At 45.1% G+C, this 17,510-nt stretch overlaps 1 protein-coding gene across 1 annotated transcript in view; it reads left to right on the top strand.

The window, feature by feature from the left end:
- The window catches only part of LOC110519322 (contactin-5), a 560,400-nt gene that overhangs the window by 366,899 nt on the left and 175,991 nt on the right, over positions 1-17,510 (top strand). Inside the window, exons 9-11 of the mRNA XM_036964829.1 lie at positions 3,380-3,561; positions 6,729-6,865; positions 9,533-9,662. Coding sequence (XP_036820724.1) covers positions 3,380-3,561; positions 6,729-6,865; positions 9,533-9,662 — 449 coding nt within the window. The remainder of the gene's footprint in view (positions 1-3,379; positions 3,562-6,728; positions 6,866-9,532; positions 9,663-17,510) is intronic.

The following is a 17,510-nucleotide window of genomic DNA, read 5'->3' as shown; positions in this document are numbered from 1 at the left end:
TCCCCTATATAATCCTGTCAAATATCCACTCTCCAGTCCCCTATATAATAATTTCAAATATCCACTCTCCAGTTACCTATATAATCATGTCAAATATCCACTCTCCAGTCTCCTATATAATCCTGTCAACTATATACTCTCCAGTCTCCTATATAATCCTGTCAAATATACACTCTCCAGTTCCCTATATAATCCTGTCAAATATCCACTCTCCAGTCTCCTATCCTGTAATCTATCCACTCTCCAGTCCCCTATATAATCCTGTCAAATATCCACTCTCCAGTCTCCTATATAATCCTGTCAACTGTCCACTCTCCAGTCTCCTATCCTGTCAAATTTCCACTCTCCAGTCCCCTATATAATCCTGTCAAATATCCACTCTCCTGTCCCCTATATAATCCTGTCAACTATATACTCTCCAGTCTCCTATATAATCCTGTCAAACATACACTCTCCAGTTCCCTATATAATCCTGTCAAATATCCACTCTCCAGTCTCCTATCCTGTAATCTATCCACTCTCCAGTCCCCTATATAATCCTGTCAACTGTCCACTCTTCAGTCTCCTATCCTGTAAAATATCCACTCTCCAGTCCCCTATATAATCCTGTCAACTATCCACTCTCCAGTCCCTTATATAATCCTGTCAAATATCCACTCTCCAGTCCCCTACATAATCCTGTCAACTGTCCACTCTCCAGTCTCCTATCCTGTCAACTATCCACTCTCCTGTCTCCTATACAATCCTGTCAACTGTCCACTCTCCAGTCCCCTATATAATCCTGTCAACTGTCCACTCTCCAGTCCCCTATATAATCCTGTCAACTGTCCACTCTCCAGTCCCCTATATAATCCTGTTAACTGTCCACTCTCCAGTCTCCTATATAATCCTGTCAACTGTCCACTCTCCAGTCCCCTATATAATCCTGTCAACTGTCCACTCTCCAGTCCCCTATATAATCCTGTCAACTGTCCACTCTCCAGTCTCCTATCCTGTCAACTATCCACTCTCCAGTCCTCTATATAATCCTGTCAACTATCCACTCTCCAGTCCCTTATATAATCCTGTCAAATATCCACTCTCCAGTCTCCTATCCTGTCAACTATCCACTCTCCAGTCTCCTATATAATCCTGTCAACTGTCCACTCTCCAGTCCCCTATATAATCCTGTCAACTGTCCACTCTCCAGTCCCCTATATAATCCTGTCAACTGTCCACTCTCCAGTCCCCTATATAATCCTGTCAACTGTCCACTCTCCAGTCTCCTATATAATCCTGTCAACTGTCCACTCTCCAGTCTCCTATCCTGTCAACTATCCACTCTCCAGTCTCCTATATAATCCTGTCAACTGTCCACTCTCCAGTCTCCTATCCTGTCAACTATCCACTCTCCAGTCTCCTATATAATCCTGTCAACTGTCCACTCTCCAGTCTCCTATCCTGTCAACTGTCCACTCTCCAGTCTCCTATCCTGTCAACTATCCACTCTCCAGTCTCTTATATAATCCTGTCAACTGTCCACTCTCCAGTCTCCTATCCTGTCAACTATCCACTCTCCAGTCTCCTATATAATCCTGTCAACTATCCACTCTCCAGTCTCCTATATAATCCTGTCAACTGTCCACTCTCCAGTCTCCTATCCTGTCAACTATCCACTCTCCAGTCTCCTATCCTGTCAACTATCCACTCTCCAGTCTCCTATATAATCCTGTCAACTGTCCACTCTCCAGTCTCCTATCCTGTACACTATCCACTCTACAGTCTCCTATATAATCCTGTCAACTGTCCACTCTCCAGTCTCCTATCCTGTACACTATCCACTCTACAGTCTTTTATATAATCCTGTCAACTGTCCACTCTCCAGTCTCCTATCCTGTACACTATCCACTCTACAGTCTCCTATACAATCCTGTCAACTGTCCACTCTCCAGTCTCCTATCCTGTACACTATCCACTCTACAGTCTTCTATATAATCCTGTCAACTATCCACTCTCCAGTCTCCTATCCTGTCAACTATCCACTCTCCAGTCTCCTATATAATCCTGTCAAATATCCACTCTCCAGTCCCCTATATAATCCTGTCAACTATCCACTCTCCAGTCTCCTATATAATCCTGTCAACTATCCACTCTCCAGTCTCCTATATCATCCTGTCAACTGTCCACTCTCCAGTCTCCTATCCTGTCAACTATCCACTCTCCAGTCCCCTATATAATCCTGTCAACTGTCCACTCTCCAGTCTCCTATCCTGTACACTATCCACTCTCCAGTCCTCTATATAATCCTGTCAACTATCCACTCTCCAGTCTCCTATATAATCCTGTCAACTGTCCACTCTCCAGTCCCCTATATAATCCTGTCAACTGTCCACTCTCCAGTCCCCTATATAATCCTGTCAACTGTCCACTCTCCAGTCTCCTATCCTGTACACTATCCACTCTACAGTCCTACTATCCACAATTTCTTTCAACGCTTATTTCCTGTTCTGACTATTAATTGTACAGATGTATTAGGATGTAACCCTCTCCTCTCCTGCTAGTCCTGTCACCTTGGATATTAACCCTCTCCTCTCCTGCTAGTCCTGTCACCTTGGATTTTAACCTTCTGCTCTCCTGCTAGTCCTGTCACCTTGGATTTTAACCTTCTGCTCTCCTGCTAGTCCTGTCACCTTAGATTTGAACCCTCTCCTCTCCTGCTAGTCCTGTCACCTTGGATATTAACCCTCTCCTCTCCTGCTAATCCTGTCACCTTAGATTTGAACCCTCTCCTCTCCTGCTAGTCCTGTCACCTTGGATATTAACCCTCTCCTCTCCTGCTAGTCCTGTCACCTTAGGTTTGAACCCTCTCCTCTCCTGCTAGTCCTGTCACCTTGGATTTTAACCTTCTGCTCTCCTGCTAGTCCTGTCACCTTAGATTTGAACCCTCTCCTCTCCTGCTAGTCCTGTTACCTTGGATTTTAACCTTCTGCTCTCCTGCTAGTCCTGTCACCTTAGGTTTGAACCCTCTCCTCTCCTGCTAGTCCTGTCATCTTAGATTTAAACCCTCTCCTCTCCTGCTAATCCTGTCACCTTAGATTTGAACCCTCTCCTCTCCTGCTAGTCCTGTCACCTTAGATTTTAACCCTCTCCTCTCTGCTAGTCCTGTTACCTAGGATTTTAACCCTCTCCTCTCCTGCTAGTCCTGTCACCTTGGATATTAACCCTCTCCTCTCCTGCTAGTCCTGTCACCTTGGATTTTAACCTTCTGCTCTCCTGCTAGTCCTGTCACCTTATATTTGAACCCTCTCCTCTCCTGCTAGTCCTGTCACCTTAGATTTGAACCCTCTCCTCTCCTGCTAGTCCTGTTACCTAGGATTTTAACCCTCTCCTCTCCTGCTAGTCCAGTCCCGACAATCACATGGAGGAAGATGAACGGTAACATCCCTAAGAAGGCTCGTCTGAGGAAGTCCCAGGCTGTTCTGGAGATCCCTAATGTACAGCTGGAAGACTCAGGGACCTACGAATGTAAAGCAGAGAACCCCAGAGGAGGAACAGCCTTTAAGGGACACATCCAGGTCTACAGTAAGTTATGTGATGGTTGGACTGGAGTCACATTGTTCTGGTGTTAATATGGTATTGGTAAAGACTGCTGTGCTTTTGTTTCATTGTTTTATTGGGCAGTTTGTTCTGGTTTGGACTTGACTGATACTACTAGGATTCTAGTGTGATTGGCGGTTATGAAGACTAATTATTGTTGTGCCCATTCTCTAAACCAGTCTAAACCAGTCTGCTATTCATCTTCTGGTCCTGTCCCTGATACCTACTGTAGAATATCTATCAACCCAGTCCTGTCTGCTCCCTGATACCTACTGTAGAATATCTATCAACCCAGTCCTGTGTTCTCCCTGATACCTACTGTAGAATAACTATCAACCCAGTCCTGTCTGCACCCTGATACCTACTGTAGAATAACTATCAACCTAGTCCTGTGTTCTCCCTGATACCTACTGTAGAATATCTATCAACCCAGTCATGTGTTCTCCCTGATACCTACTGTAGAATAAATATCAACCCAGTCATGTCTGCACCCTGATACCTACTGTAGAATAACTATCAACCCAGTCATGTGTTCTCCCTGATACCTACTGTAGAATAAAAATCAACCCAGTCCTGTCTGCTCCCTGATACCTACTGTAGAATATCTATCAGCCCAGTCATGTCTGCTCCCTGATACCTACTGTAGAATATCTATCAACCCAGTCCTGTGTTCTCCCTGATACCTACTGTAGAATATCTATCAACCCAGTCCTGTCTGCTCCCTGACACCTACTGTAGAATATCTATCAACCCAGTCCTGTCTGCTCTTATCAGGAGGAGAATGTCACTGACTGAGATGAAGTGGGCATTGTGTCATCAATGGAAGAAATAACCATAGTCTGCGACATGTTTTACAGTGATTAGGTTTGGCAGAGGATGTCGAATGGATTATCAACCATTATGTAGTCTTACTGAATAGTGTCAACTTCCTGTTCTTCTCTCCCTGTTCAGTTTTTGTTGCTGTTTATGTTTACGTCATAAATAACTAATTGTTCAAAGATGATTTGTTTCATTTTATTACTATGCAGATGCACATAGAGGTACATTTGTAGTTTTTCATATTATTTAGCCACTTGTATAAGGGCTAGGTAATACTGCCGACCAAACACCCACCTAATTGAATGAAGACAAGACCAAACACCCAGCTGATTGAATGAAGACAAGACCAAACACCCACCTGATGGATTGAAGACAAGACCAAACACCCACCTGATTGAATGAAGACAAGACCAAACACCCACCTATTGAAGACAAGACCAAACACCCACCTGATTGATTGAAGACAAGACCAAACACCCACCTGATTGAATGAAGACAAGACCAAACACCCAGCTGATTGAATGAAGACAAAACCAAACACCCACCTGATTGAATGAAGACAAGACCAAACACCCACCTGATTGAATGAAGACAAGACCAAACACCCACCTGATTGAATGAAGACAAGACCAAACACCCACCTGATGGATTGAAGACAAGACCAAACACCCACCTGATTGAATGAGGACAAGACCAAACACCCACCTGATTGAATGAAGACAAGACCAAACACCCACCTGATTGAATGAAGACAAGACCAAACACCCACCTGATTGAATGAAGACAAGACCAAACACCCACCTGATTGAATGAAGACAAGACCAAACACCCACCTGATTGAATGAAGACAAGACCAAACACCCACCTGATGGAATGAAGACAAGACCAAACACCCACCTGATGGATTGAAGACAAACATCTTTCTGTGTCGGACTGGTATCATCCTGTTAAAGAGATTGAATTTAAGGAATGTAAAGTCACTTGTTGTGTTGTTTGGTTGGATGTTTATTCAGCGTGATATGGCTTTTTATCCGTGGTTTGGAGTGGATGTTTTTTCAGGGTGATATGGCCTTATATCTGTGGTTTGGAGTGGATGTTTATTCAGTGATATGGCCTTTTATCTGTGGTTTGGAGTGGATGTTTATTCAGAGTGATATGGCCTTTTATCTGTGGTTTGGAGTGGATGTTTTTTCAGAGTGATATGGCCTTTTATCTGTGGTTTGGAGTGGATGTTTTTTCAGAGTGATATGGCCTTTTATCTGTGGTTTGGAGTGGATGTTTATTCAGAGTGATATGGCCTTATATCTGTGGTTTGGAGTGGATGTTTATTCAGTGATATGGCCTTTTATCTGTGGTTTGGAGTGGATGTTTATTCAGAGTGATATGGCCTTTTATCTGTGGTTTGGAGTGGATGTTTATTCAGAGTGTTATGGCCTTTTATCTGTGATTTGGAGTGGATGTTTTTTCAGAGTGATATGGCCTTATATCTGTGGTTTGGAGTGGATGTTTATTCAGTGATATGGCCTTTTATCTTTGGTTTGGAGTGGATGTTTATTCAGAGTGATATGGCCTTTTATCTGTGGTTTGGAGTGGATGTTTATTCAGAGTGTTATGGCCTTTTATCTGTGATTTGGAGTGGATGTTTTTTCAGAGTGATATGGCCTTATATCTGTGGTTTGGAGTGGATGTTTATTCAGTGATATGGCCTTTTATCTGTGGTTTGGAGTGGATGTTTATTCAGAGTGATATGGCCTTTTATCTGTGGTTTGGAGTGGATGTTTTTTCAGGGTGAAATGGCCTTTTATCTGTGTTTTGATTGGATGATTATGGTCAGGAAGGTCTCTGCTCACAATAAAGGTTCACACAACATGCTGACCTGTTTAAATGACATGCAGCCTGCTACCAACGAGGCTCCCACTGAGAGTAGCCAGGGAGTATTGATGCACAGGAAGTGTCAGAGAGAGTGTGTGTTGCATGGGATGAGTAGCCAGGGAATATAGGTGCCCAGGAAGCATGTCGTCCCAAGGCTGTGGAAAGTGTGTGTGTGTGTGTGTGTGTGTGTGTGTGTGTGTGTGTGTGTGTGTGTGTGTGTGTGTGTGTGATAGATAGATAGATAGATAGATAGATAGATAGATAGATAGATAGATAGATAGATAGATAGATAGATAGATAGATAGATAGATAACACAGGAGTGAATATCTAAGGGGGGGGGTCTCTAACTAACAAACTGAAACACTGGAGGGAATAACATCATCCTCTATAATACTGTTGTGTTATTCAGCTCAAACACTCCATACTCTATAAGGATGTTCATCTGTTCTCTCCTCCCCAGCCTTCCCCCAGTGGATCAGCACGATAAACGACAGCCAGTTGGACAGTGGAGATCAGCTGCACTGGGAGTGCAAGGCCACAGGGAAGCCTAGACCCACCTACCGCTGGCTCCGCAATGGAGAGCCGCTCACACCACAGGTACTCACACCACAGCTACTCACACACCGGGAACCACACACACCACAGGTACTCACAACCAGGTACTCACACCACAGCTACTCACACACCGGGAACCACACACACCACAGGTACTCACACCACAGGTACTCACACCACAGGTACTCTAAACAGGTAAGCACACACACCCCTACCGCTGGCTCCGCAATGGAGATCCACTCGCACCACAGGTACTCACACACAGGTACTCACACTCAGGGAAGAACACACAGGCAGGAAGTTACAAGATGCACAGCAATTATTTAGGCATTTCCCAGTTCTACAATACACAGCCATTATTTAGGCATTTCCCAGTTCTAGAATACACAACAATTATTTAGGCAATTTCCAGTTCTAGAATACACAGCAATTATTTAGGCAATTTCCAGTTCTAGAATACACAGCAATTATTTTGGCAATTTCCAGTTCTAGAATACACAGCAATTATTTAGGCAATTTCCAGTTCTAGAATACACAGCAATTATTTAGGCAATTTCCAGTTCTAGAATATACAGCAATTATTTAGGCAATTTCCAGTTCTAGAATACACAGCAATTATTTAGGCAATTTCAAGTTCTAGAATACACAGCAATTATTTAGGCAATTTCCAGTTCTAGAATTCACAGCAATTATTTAGGCAATACCCAGTTCTAGAATACACAGCAATTATTTAGGCAATACCCAGTTCTAGAATACACAGCAATTATTTAGGCAATACCCAGTTCTAGAATACACAGCAATTATTTAGGCAATACCCAGTTCTAGAATACACAGCAATTATTTAGGCAATACCCAGTTCTAGAATACACAGCAATTATTTAGGCAATACCCAGTTCTAGAATACACAGCAATTATTTAGGCAATACCCAGTTCTAGAATACACAGCAATTATTTTGGCAATTTCCAGTTCTAGAATACACAGCAATTATTTTGGCAATTTCCAATTCTAGAATACACAGCAATTATTTAGGCAATTTCCAGTTCTAGAATACACAGCAAACTATTTAGGCAATTTCCAGTTCTAGAATACACAGCAATTGTTTAGGCAATTTCCAGTTCTAGAATAAACAGCAATTATTTTGGCAATTTCCAGTTCTAGAATACACAGCAATTATTTAGGCAATTTCCAGTTCTAGAATACACAGCAATTATTTAGGCAATTTCCAGTTCTAGAATATACAGCAATTATTTAGGCAATTTCCAGTTCTAGAATACACAGCAATTATTTAGGCAATTTCAAGTTCTAGAATACACAGCAATTATTTAGGCAATTTCCAGTTCTAGAATACACAGCAATTATTTAGGCAATACCCAGTTCTAGAATACACAGCAATTATTTAGTCAATACCCAGTTCTAGAATACACAGCAATTATTTAGGCAATACCCAGTTCTAGAATACACAGCAATTATTTAGGCAATACCCAGTTCTAGAATACACAGCAATTATTTAGGCAATATCCAGTTCTAGAATATACAGCAATTATTTAGGCAATACCCAGTTCTAGAATACACAGCAATTATTTAGGCAATATCCAGTTCTAGAATATACAGCAATTATTTAGGCAATACCCAGTTCTAGAATACACAGCAATTATTTAGGCAATACCCAGTTCTAGAATACACAGCAATTATTTAGGCAATATCCAGTTCTAGAATATACAGCAATTATTTAGGCAATACCCAGTTCTAGAATACACAGCAATTATTTAGGCAATACCTAGTTCTAGAATACACAGCAATTATTTAGGCAATACCCAGTTCTAGAATACACAGCAATTATTTAGGCAATACCCAGTTCTAGAATACACAGCAATTATTTAGGCAATACCCAGTTCTAGAATAAACAGCAATTATTTAGGCAATACCCAGTTCTAGAATACACAGCAATTATTTAGGCAATACCCAGTTCTAGAATACACAGCAATTATTTAGGCAATACCCAGTTCTAGAATACACAGCAGAGACATTTAAACAGTCAAATAATGACAGTCAAATAATAAGGTATGACAATAACCCTGTCCTATGGTCTGACAGTCAAATAATCATGTATCATGTCATGATACAGCACTGCCTCTTACCTGTAACTATATTCATGATACAGCACTGCCTCTTACCTGTGACCTTATTCATGATACAGCACTGCCTCTTACCTGTGACCTTATTCATGATACAGCACTGCCTCTTACCTGTATTCATGATGCAACACTGCCTCTTACCTGTGACTGTATTCATGATACAGCACTGCGTCTTACCTGTGACTGTATTCATGATACAGCACTGCCTCTTACCTGTGACTGTATTCATGATGCAACACTTCCTCTTACCTGTGACTGTATTCATGATGCAGCACTGCCTCTTATCTGTGACTCTATTCATGATGCAGCACTGCCTCTTACCTGTATTCATGATACAGCACTGCCTCTTACCTGTGACTGTATTCATGATACAGCACTGCCTCTTACCTGTGACTGTATTCATGATACAGCACTGCCTCTTACCTGTGACTGTATTCATGATACAGCACTGCCTCTTACCTGTGACTGTATGGATCTCCCTATGGGCCCTATGGATCTCCCTATGGTTCCTATGGATCTACCTATGGGCCTCCCTATGGGTGGAGATAGTGAATGGAGTATGTTGTGTTTCAGAGCAGGGTGGAGGTGGTGAATGGAGAGCTGATTATCCAGAAGGTCCAACAGGCTGACTCTGGGATGTACCAGTGTGTCGCTGAGAACAAATACGGAGCCATCTACTGCAGCGCAGAACTCAAGATCTTAGGTATGCTGTTGTTTTCACCTGTTGTTATTGTTGTTATTGTTTTCATTCCGACACTGTGTACATGTATTTAGTCCTTACTACTCATTCCAAATTCACCCCCCCCCCAAAAAAAAAAATAATGTTCTCAACTGTAAATAACCTCAGGGAAAACCCAATGTTCTCAACTGTAAATAACCTCAGGGAAAACCCAATGTTCTCAACTGTAAATAACCTCAGGGAAAACCCAATGTTCTCAACTGTAAATAACCTCAGGGAAACCCCAATGTTCTCAACTGTAAATAACCTCAAGGAAAACCCAATGTTCTCAACTGTAAATAACATCAGTGAAAACCCAATCTATTGACTTAAATCCAGTCAATTCAGGAAGTAAACACATTTTTCAATGTTTCTCATTGCTATGAATGTAAATTTCAGTTTGCTTCCTGAACCAACGTTGCTGCATAACCATCCACTATCTTAGGTCTGCTTTTGTTTGTCATTATGTTAAAGGGAAGGTCTGTTCTGGTGTGTTTGTCATTATGTTAAAGGGAAGGTCTGTTCTGGTGTGTTTGTCATTATGTTAAAGGGAAGGTCTGTTCTGGTGTGTTTGTCATTATGTTAAAGGGAAGGTCTGTTCTGGTGTGTTTGTCATTATGTTAAAGGAAGGTCTGTTCTGGTGTGTTTGTCATTATGTTAAAGAAAGGTCTGTTCTGGTGTGTTTGTCATTATGTTAAAGGGAAGGTCTGTTCTGATGTGTTTGTCATTTTGTTAAAGGGAAGGTCTGTTCTGGTGTGTTTGTCATTATGTTAAAGGAAGGTCTGTTCTGGTGTGTTTGTCATTATGTTAAAGGAAGGTCTGTTCTGGTGTGTTTGTCATTATGTTAAAGGGAAGGTCTGTTCTGGTGTGTTTGTCATTATGTTAAAGGAAGGTCTGTCCTGGTGTGTTTGTCATTATGTTAAAGGAAGGTCTGTCCTGGTGTGTTTGTCATTGTGTTAAAGGAAGGTCTGTCCTGGTGTGTTTGTCATTATGTTAAAGGAAGGTCTGTTCTGGTGTGTTTGTCATTATGTTAAAGGGAAGGTCTGTTCTGATGTGTTTCTCATTTTGTTAAAGGGAAGGTCTGTTCTGGTGTGTTTGTCATTATGTTAAAGGGAAGGTCTGTTCTGGTGTGTTTGTCATTATGTTAAATGAAGGTCTGTTCTGGTGTGTTTGTCATTATGTTAAAGGGAAGGTCTGTTCTGGTGTGTTTGTCATTATGTTAAAGGGAAGGTCTGTTCTGGTGTGTTTGTCATTATGTTAAAGGGAAGGTCTGTTCTGGTGTGTTTGTCATTATGTTAAATGAAGGTCTGTTCTGGTGTGTTTGTCATTATGTTAAAGGAAGGTCTGTTCTGGTGTGTTTGTCATTATGTTAAAGGGAAGGTCTGTTCTGATGTGTTTGTCATTATGTTAAAGGGAAGGTCTGTTCTGGTGTGTTTGTCATTATGTTAAAGGGAAGGTCTGTTCTGGTGTGTTTGTCATTATGTTAAATGAAGGTCTGTTCTGGTGTGTTTGTCATTATGTTAAAGTGAAGGTCTGTTCTGGTGTGTTTGTCATTATGTTAAAGGAGAAGGTCTGTTCTGGTGTGTTTGTCATTATGTTAAAGGGAAGGTCTGTTCTGGTGTGTTTGTCATTATGTTAAAGGGAAGGTCTGTTCTGGTGTGTTTGTCATTATGTTAAAGGGAAGGTCTGTTCTGGTGTGTTTGTCATTATGTTAAAGGGAAGGTCTGTCCTGGTGTGTTTGTCATTATGTTAAAGGGAAGGTCTGTTCTGGTGTGTTTGTCATTATGTTAAAGGGAAGGTCTGTTCTGGTGTGTTTGTCATTATGTTAAAGGGAAGGTCTGTCCTGGTGTGTTTGTCATTATGTTAAAGGGAAGGTCTGTTCTGGTGTGTTTGTCATTATGTTAAAGGGAAGGTCTGTTCTGGTGTGTTTGTCATTATGTTAAAGGGAAGGTCTGTTCTGGTGTGTTTGTCATTATGTTAAAGGAAGGTCTGTTCTGGTGTGTTTGTCATTATGTTAAAGGAAGGTCTGTTCTGGTGTGTTTGTCATTATGTTAAAGGGAAGGTCTGTTCTGATGTGTTTGTCATTATGTTAAAGGGAAGGTCTGTTCTGGTGTGTTTGTCATTATGTTAAAGGGAAGGTCTGTTCTGGTGTGTTTGTCATTATGTTAAAGGGAAGGTCTGTTCTGGTGTGTTTGTCATTATGTTAAAGGGAAGGTCTGTTCTGGTGTGTTTGTCATTATGTTAAAGGGAAGGTCTGTTCTGGTGTGTTTGTCATTATGTTAAAGGGAAGCTCTGTCCTGATGTGTTTGTCATTATGTTAAAGGGAAGGTCTGTTCTGGTGTGTTTGTCATTATGTTAAAGGGAAGGTCTGTTCTGGTGTGTTTGTCATTATGTTGGAACTCCCCATCCCGGATCTGGGAGAATTGTCATCAACTGACACTAATTAGAGATGAAAATCAGAAATGCAATCAAATTAAATAGTTTACCTTTGATGAGCTTCAGATGCTTTCACTCACGATACTCCCAGTTAGACAGCAAATTTTCATTTTGTCCCATAAAGATTATTTTTATAGTCGAAATACCTCAGTTTGTACTTCACGTTTGGTTGAGAAATCCACCGGAAACTGCGGTCACGACAACACCGAAGAATATTAAAAATTAGATCCATAATATCGACAGAAACATGGCAAACGTTTTTTATAATCAATCCCCAAGGTGTTTTTCAAATATCTATTCGATAATATATCAACCGGGTCAGTTGGCTTCCCAGTAGGAGCGAGAGGAACAATGGCCGCTTTTGTCTATTACGCAAAAATCACTCTGAGGGCCACCACCTGACCACTGACGCAATGTTGTCCTTCACGCTAATTTTTCAAAAGAAAAGCCTGAAACTATGTCTTGTGACACTAGACACATTAGGGAAGCCATAGAAAAAAGGAATCTGGTTGATATCCCATTCACTGCTCAATAGGGACGCATAGGAACACAGAGGTTTCTAAACAAGAGTCCCTTCCTCATTGGATTTTTCTCAGGCTTTCGCCTGCAATATCAGTTCTGTTATACTCAGACAATATTTTGACAGTTTTGGAAACTTTAGAGTGTTTTCTATCCTAATCTGACAATTATATGCATATTCTATTATCTGGTCCTGAAAAATAGCCCGTTTACTTTGGGAACGTTATTTTTCCAAAAATGTAAATAGTGCCCCCTAGTTTCAAGAGGTTAAAGGGAAGGTCTGTTCTGGTGTGTTTGTCATTATGTTAAAGGAGAAGGTCTGTTCTAATGAGAAAAGATAAAGTCAATTCTTTTGTTGTGGCAAATTGAAATGTAAATGGCCTGTTTTTCAACAAAGGTGGACCTGCTCTTTTCTTCACCTCTATGCATTGCTGGATGTCGGCGTGTGACATTGGATAGGCCACGGCCTGATAAGGGAGAGAGGTAGGAATATGGGACGAAAACACCGCTTGAGAAGGCTGATTGGCAATCAACGGTGCTTGATTGAACCTTAAAAGTGGTTAGCATGAAGAAATGAAAGACAGAGGATGACAGAGGATGCATCCCAAATGGTACCCTATTCCCTATTCCCTAACAACTAGGGGCGGCAGGTAGCCTAGTGGTTAGAGCGTTGGATTAGTAACCGATAGGTTGCTGGATCGAATCCCCGAGCTGACAAGGTAAAAATCTGTCGTTCTGCAGTTAACTCACTGTTCCTAGGCCATCATTGAAAATAAGAATTTGTTATCGCCTAGTTATATATAAAGGTAACATTTAAAAGATATAAGGTACCCTATTCCCTATATGTCTGTCTCCCTGCAATATTCACTGGCTGTCTATCTGCCCTGCAATATTCACTGTCTGTCTGCCCTGCAGTATTCACAGGCTGTCTGCCCTGCAGTATTCACTGTCTGTCTGCCCTGCAGTATTCACTGGCTGTCTCTCTGCCCTGCAGTATTCACTGTCTGTCTGCCCTGCAGTATTCACTGGATGTCTCTCTGCCGTGCAGTATTCACTGGCTGTCTGCCATGCAGTATTTACTGGCTGTATATCTGCCCTGCAGTATTCGCTGTCTGCTCTCCTCTCCAGCTCTCCTCATCTCTCCTCTCCAGATCTCCTCTCCTCTCTAGCTCAGCTCTCCTCTCCAGCTCTCATCTCCTCTCCTCTCCAGCTCTCCTCTCCAGCTCTCTCCAGCTCTCCTCTCCTCTCCAGCTCTCCCCTCATCTCTCCTCTCCAGCTCCAGCTCCCCTCTCCTCTCCAGCTCCCCTCTCCTCTCCAGCTCTCCTCTCCTCTACTGCTCTCCTCTCCTCTACTGCTCTCCTCTCCCCTCCAGCTCTCCTCTCCTCTCCAGCTCTCCTCTCCAGCTTTCCTCTCCTCTTCAGCTCTCCTCTCCTCTCTAGCTTTCCTCTCCTCTCCAGCTTTCCTCTACTCTCCTCTCCAGCTCCCCTCTCCAGCTCTCCTCTCCCCTCCTCTCCTCTCCTCTCCAGCTTTTCTCTCCAACTCTCCTCTCCAGCTGTCCTCTCCAGCTTTCCTTTCCTCTTCTCTCTAGCTCTCCTCCAATTCTCCACTCTTCCTTTCCCCCTCTCCTCATATCCTGTTGGTCATTTTGATTTAGCATCTACATTGTGGGCCTTGTTTCTTCAGGCATCACATTTTGAGAATATGAACCGTAACGAATGAACCATCCCAAGTTTCTGTAACGTCACATTAATTTCATGTTCATTCCCAACCCTGAGTCATACAGCAAATACTGTATGTTGAGACCATGATGTGTTAATTACATGAAGTAGATGCAGTCTCTGTGAACACCATAAGCCTCTGTCGTCTGATCATGTTAAGCAAAGTGACTGAGAATGAGATCCCTCGCCACTCTCTCCTTCCTTCCTGCCTCCCCTCCCCCTCTCTCTTCCCTGCCTCCCCCTCTCTCCTGCCTCCCCTCCCCCTCTCTCTTCCCTGCCTCCCCCTCTCTCCTGCCTGCCTCCCCCTCTCTCCTTCATGCCTCCCTTCCCCCTCGCTCCTTCCTTCCTGCCTCCCCTCCCCCTCTCTCTTCCCTGCCTCCCCCTCTCTCCTGCCTCCCCTCCCCCTCTCTCCTTCCTGCCTCCCCTCCCCCCTCTCCTTCCTGCCTCCCCTCCCCCTCTCTCTTCCCTGCCTCCCCCTCTCTCATGCCTGCCTCCCCCTCTCTCCTTCCTTCCTGCCTGCCTCCCCCCCCTCTCTCCTTCCTGCCTCCCCTCCCCCTCTCTCTTCCCTGCCTCCCCCTCTCTCCTGCCTGCCTCCCCCTCTCTCCTCCTTCCCTCCCCCGCTTCCTCTTGCCTTTAAACAACAGTCAGAATGAGGAGGTTTGGACGCTGCTGATGGTGATTAATATTCTGGTAACCATACCCTACAGGTATACATTCTTACTCTCTGTCTGTGTCCTTCGTGAGGATGTCCTCAAGCAGCAGCTATCAGGACCGATTACATGGCTAATAACACCTTGGAGATGAGTCATCACTGGAGGCTACATAGGGGACCCTGGATGCCCCTCGCCTCTGATCCTGTCCCAGCTCTACTGGGGGAAGGAGGGGTGGAGGGTGATCCTGTCACAGCTCCTCTGGGGAAAGGGGGGGTGGATGGTGATCATGTCACAGCTCTTCTGGGGGAAGGGAAGGAGGGATGGAGGGTAATCCTGTCCCAGCTCTACTGGGGGAAGGGGGGATGGAGGGTGATCCTGTCACAGCTCTTCTGGGGGAAGGGAAGGGGGGATGGAGGGTGATCCTGTCATAGCTTTTCTGGGGGAAGGGAGGGGGGGTGGAGGGTGATCCTGTCTCAGCTCTACTGGGGGAAGGGGGGTGGAGGGTGATCCTGTCACAGCTCTACTGGGGGAAGGGGGGTGGAGGGTGATCCTGTCCCAGCTCTACTGGGGGAAGGGGGGTGGAGGGTGATCTTGTCCCAGCTCTACTGGAGGAAGGGGGGTGGAGGGTAATCCTGTCACAGCTCTACTGGGGGAAGGGGGGTGGAGGGTGATCCTGTCCCAGCTCTTCTGGGGGAAGCTGGGGTGGAGGGTGATCCTGTCACAGCTCTACTGGGGGAAGGGGGGTGGAGGGTGATCCTGTCCCAGCTCTTCTGGGGGAAGCTGGGGTGGAGGGTGATCCTGTCACAGCTCTACTGGGGGAAGGGGGGTGGAGGGTGATCCTGTCCCAGCTCTACTGGGGGAAGGGGGGTGGAGGGTGATCCTGTCCCAGCTCTTCTGGGGGAAGCTGGGGTGGAGGGTGATCTTGTCCCAGCTCTACTGGGGGAAGGGGGGTGGAGGGTGATCCTGTCCCAGCTCTACTGGGGGAAGGGGGGTGGAGGGTGATCCTGTCCCAGCTCTTCTGGGGGAAGCTGGGGTGGAGGGTGATCTTGTCCCAGCTCTACTGGGGGAAGGGGGGTGGAGGGTGATCCTGTCCCAGCTCTACTGGGGGAAGGGGGGTGGAGGGTGATCCTGTCCCAGCTCTTCTGGGGGAAGCTGGGGTGGAGGGTGATCCTGTCACAGCTCTACTGGGGGAAGGGGGGTGGAGGGTGATCCTGTCCCAGCTCTTCTGGGGGAAGCTGGGGTGGAGGGTGATCCTTTCACAGCTCTACTGGGGGAAGGGGGGTGGAGGGTGATCCTGTCCCAGCTCTACTGGGGGAAGGGGGGTGGAGGGTGATCCTGTCCCAGCTCTTCTGGGGGAAGCTGGGGTGGAGGGTGATCTTGTCCCAGCTCTACTGGGGGAAGGGGGTGGAGGGTGATCCTGTCCCAGCTCTACTGGGGGAAGGGGGGTGGAGGGTGATCCTGTCCCAGCTCTTCTGGGGGAAGCTGGGGTGGAGGGTGATCCTGTCACAGCTCTACTGGGGGAAGGGGGGTGGAGGGTGATTCTGTCCCAGCTCTTCTGGGGGAAGCTGGGGTGGAGGGTGATCCTGTCACAGCTCTTCTGGGGGAAGGGGAGGAGGGATGGAGGGAGCCTGCCATGCTACAGGACATTTTTTTTAGGGAGGGAGAGTGGAGGGAGGACCGGGGAAGAGAGGAAGGGAGGAGGCACTGGAAGGACAGAGCTGTCGTGCCTTTAGGACCAAAATCATTAGGACCCAGATGTTGTATCGGCAGGTCTTCTAATTGTTTTGACGTAAGATAGTACAGTACGTTGACAGCAGTGTACTGGACACCTCCCAGCTCTGTTCCCTGTGAGCTCTGATCATACAGGACACCTCCCAGCTCTGTTCCCTGTGAGTTCTGATCATACTGGACACCTCCCAGCTCTGTTCCCTGTGAGTTCTGATCATACTGGACACCTCCCAGCTCTGTTTCCTGTTAGCTCTGATCATACAGGACACCTCCCAGCTCTGTTCCCTGTGAGCTCTGATCATACAGGACACCTCCCAGCTCTGTTCCCTGTGAGCTCTGATCATACTGGACATCTCCCAGCTCTGTTCCCTGTGAGCTCTGATCATACGGGACACCTCCCAGCTCTGTTCCCTGTGAGCTCTGATCATACTGGACACCTCCCAGCTCTGTTCCCTGTGAGCTCTGATCATACTGGACACCTCCCAGCTCTGTTCCCTGTGAGCTCTGATCATACAGGACACCTCCCAGCTCTGTTCCCTGTGAGCTCTGATCATACGGGACACCTCCCAGCTCTGTTCCCTGTGAGCTCTGATCATACGGGACACCTCCCAGCTCTGTTCCCTGTGAGCTCTGATCATACAGGACACCTCCCAGCTCTGTTCCCTGTGAGCTCTGATCATACGGGACACCTCCCAGCTCTGTTCCCTGTGAGCTCTGATCATACTGGACACCTCCCAGCTCTGTTCCCTGTGAGCTCTGATCATACTTGACACCTCCCA

The sequence above is a fragment of the Oncorhynchus mykiss genome, chromosome 27, assembly GCF_013265735.2.
Source record: "Oncorhynchus mykiss isolate Arlee chromosome 27, USDA_OmykA_1.1, whole genome shotgun sequence".
NCBI lineage: Eukaryota > Metazoa > Chordata > Actinopteri > Salmoniformes > Salmonidae > Oncorhynchus > Oncorhynchus mykiss.
This window is presented reverse-complemented; position numbering and strand designations above follow the sequence as displayed.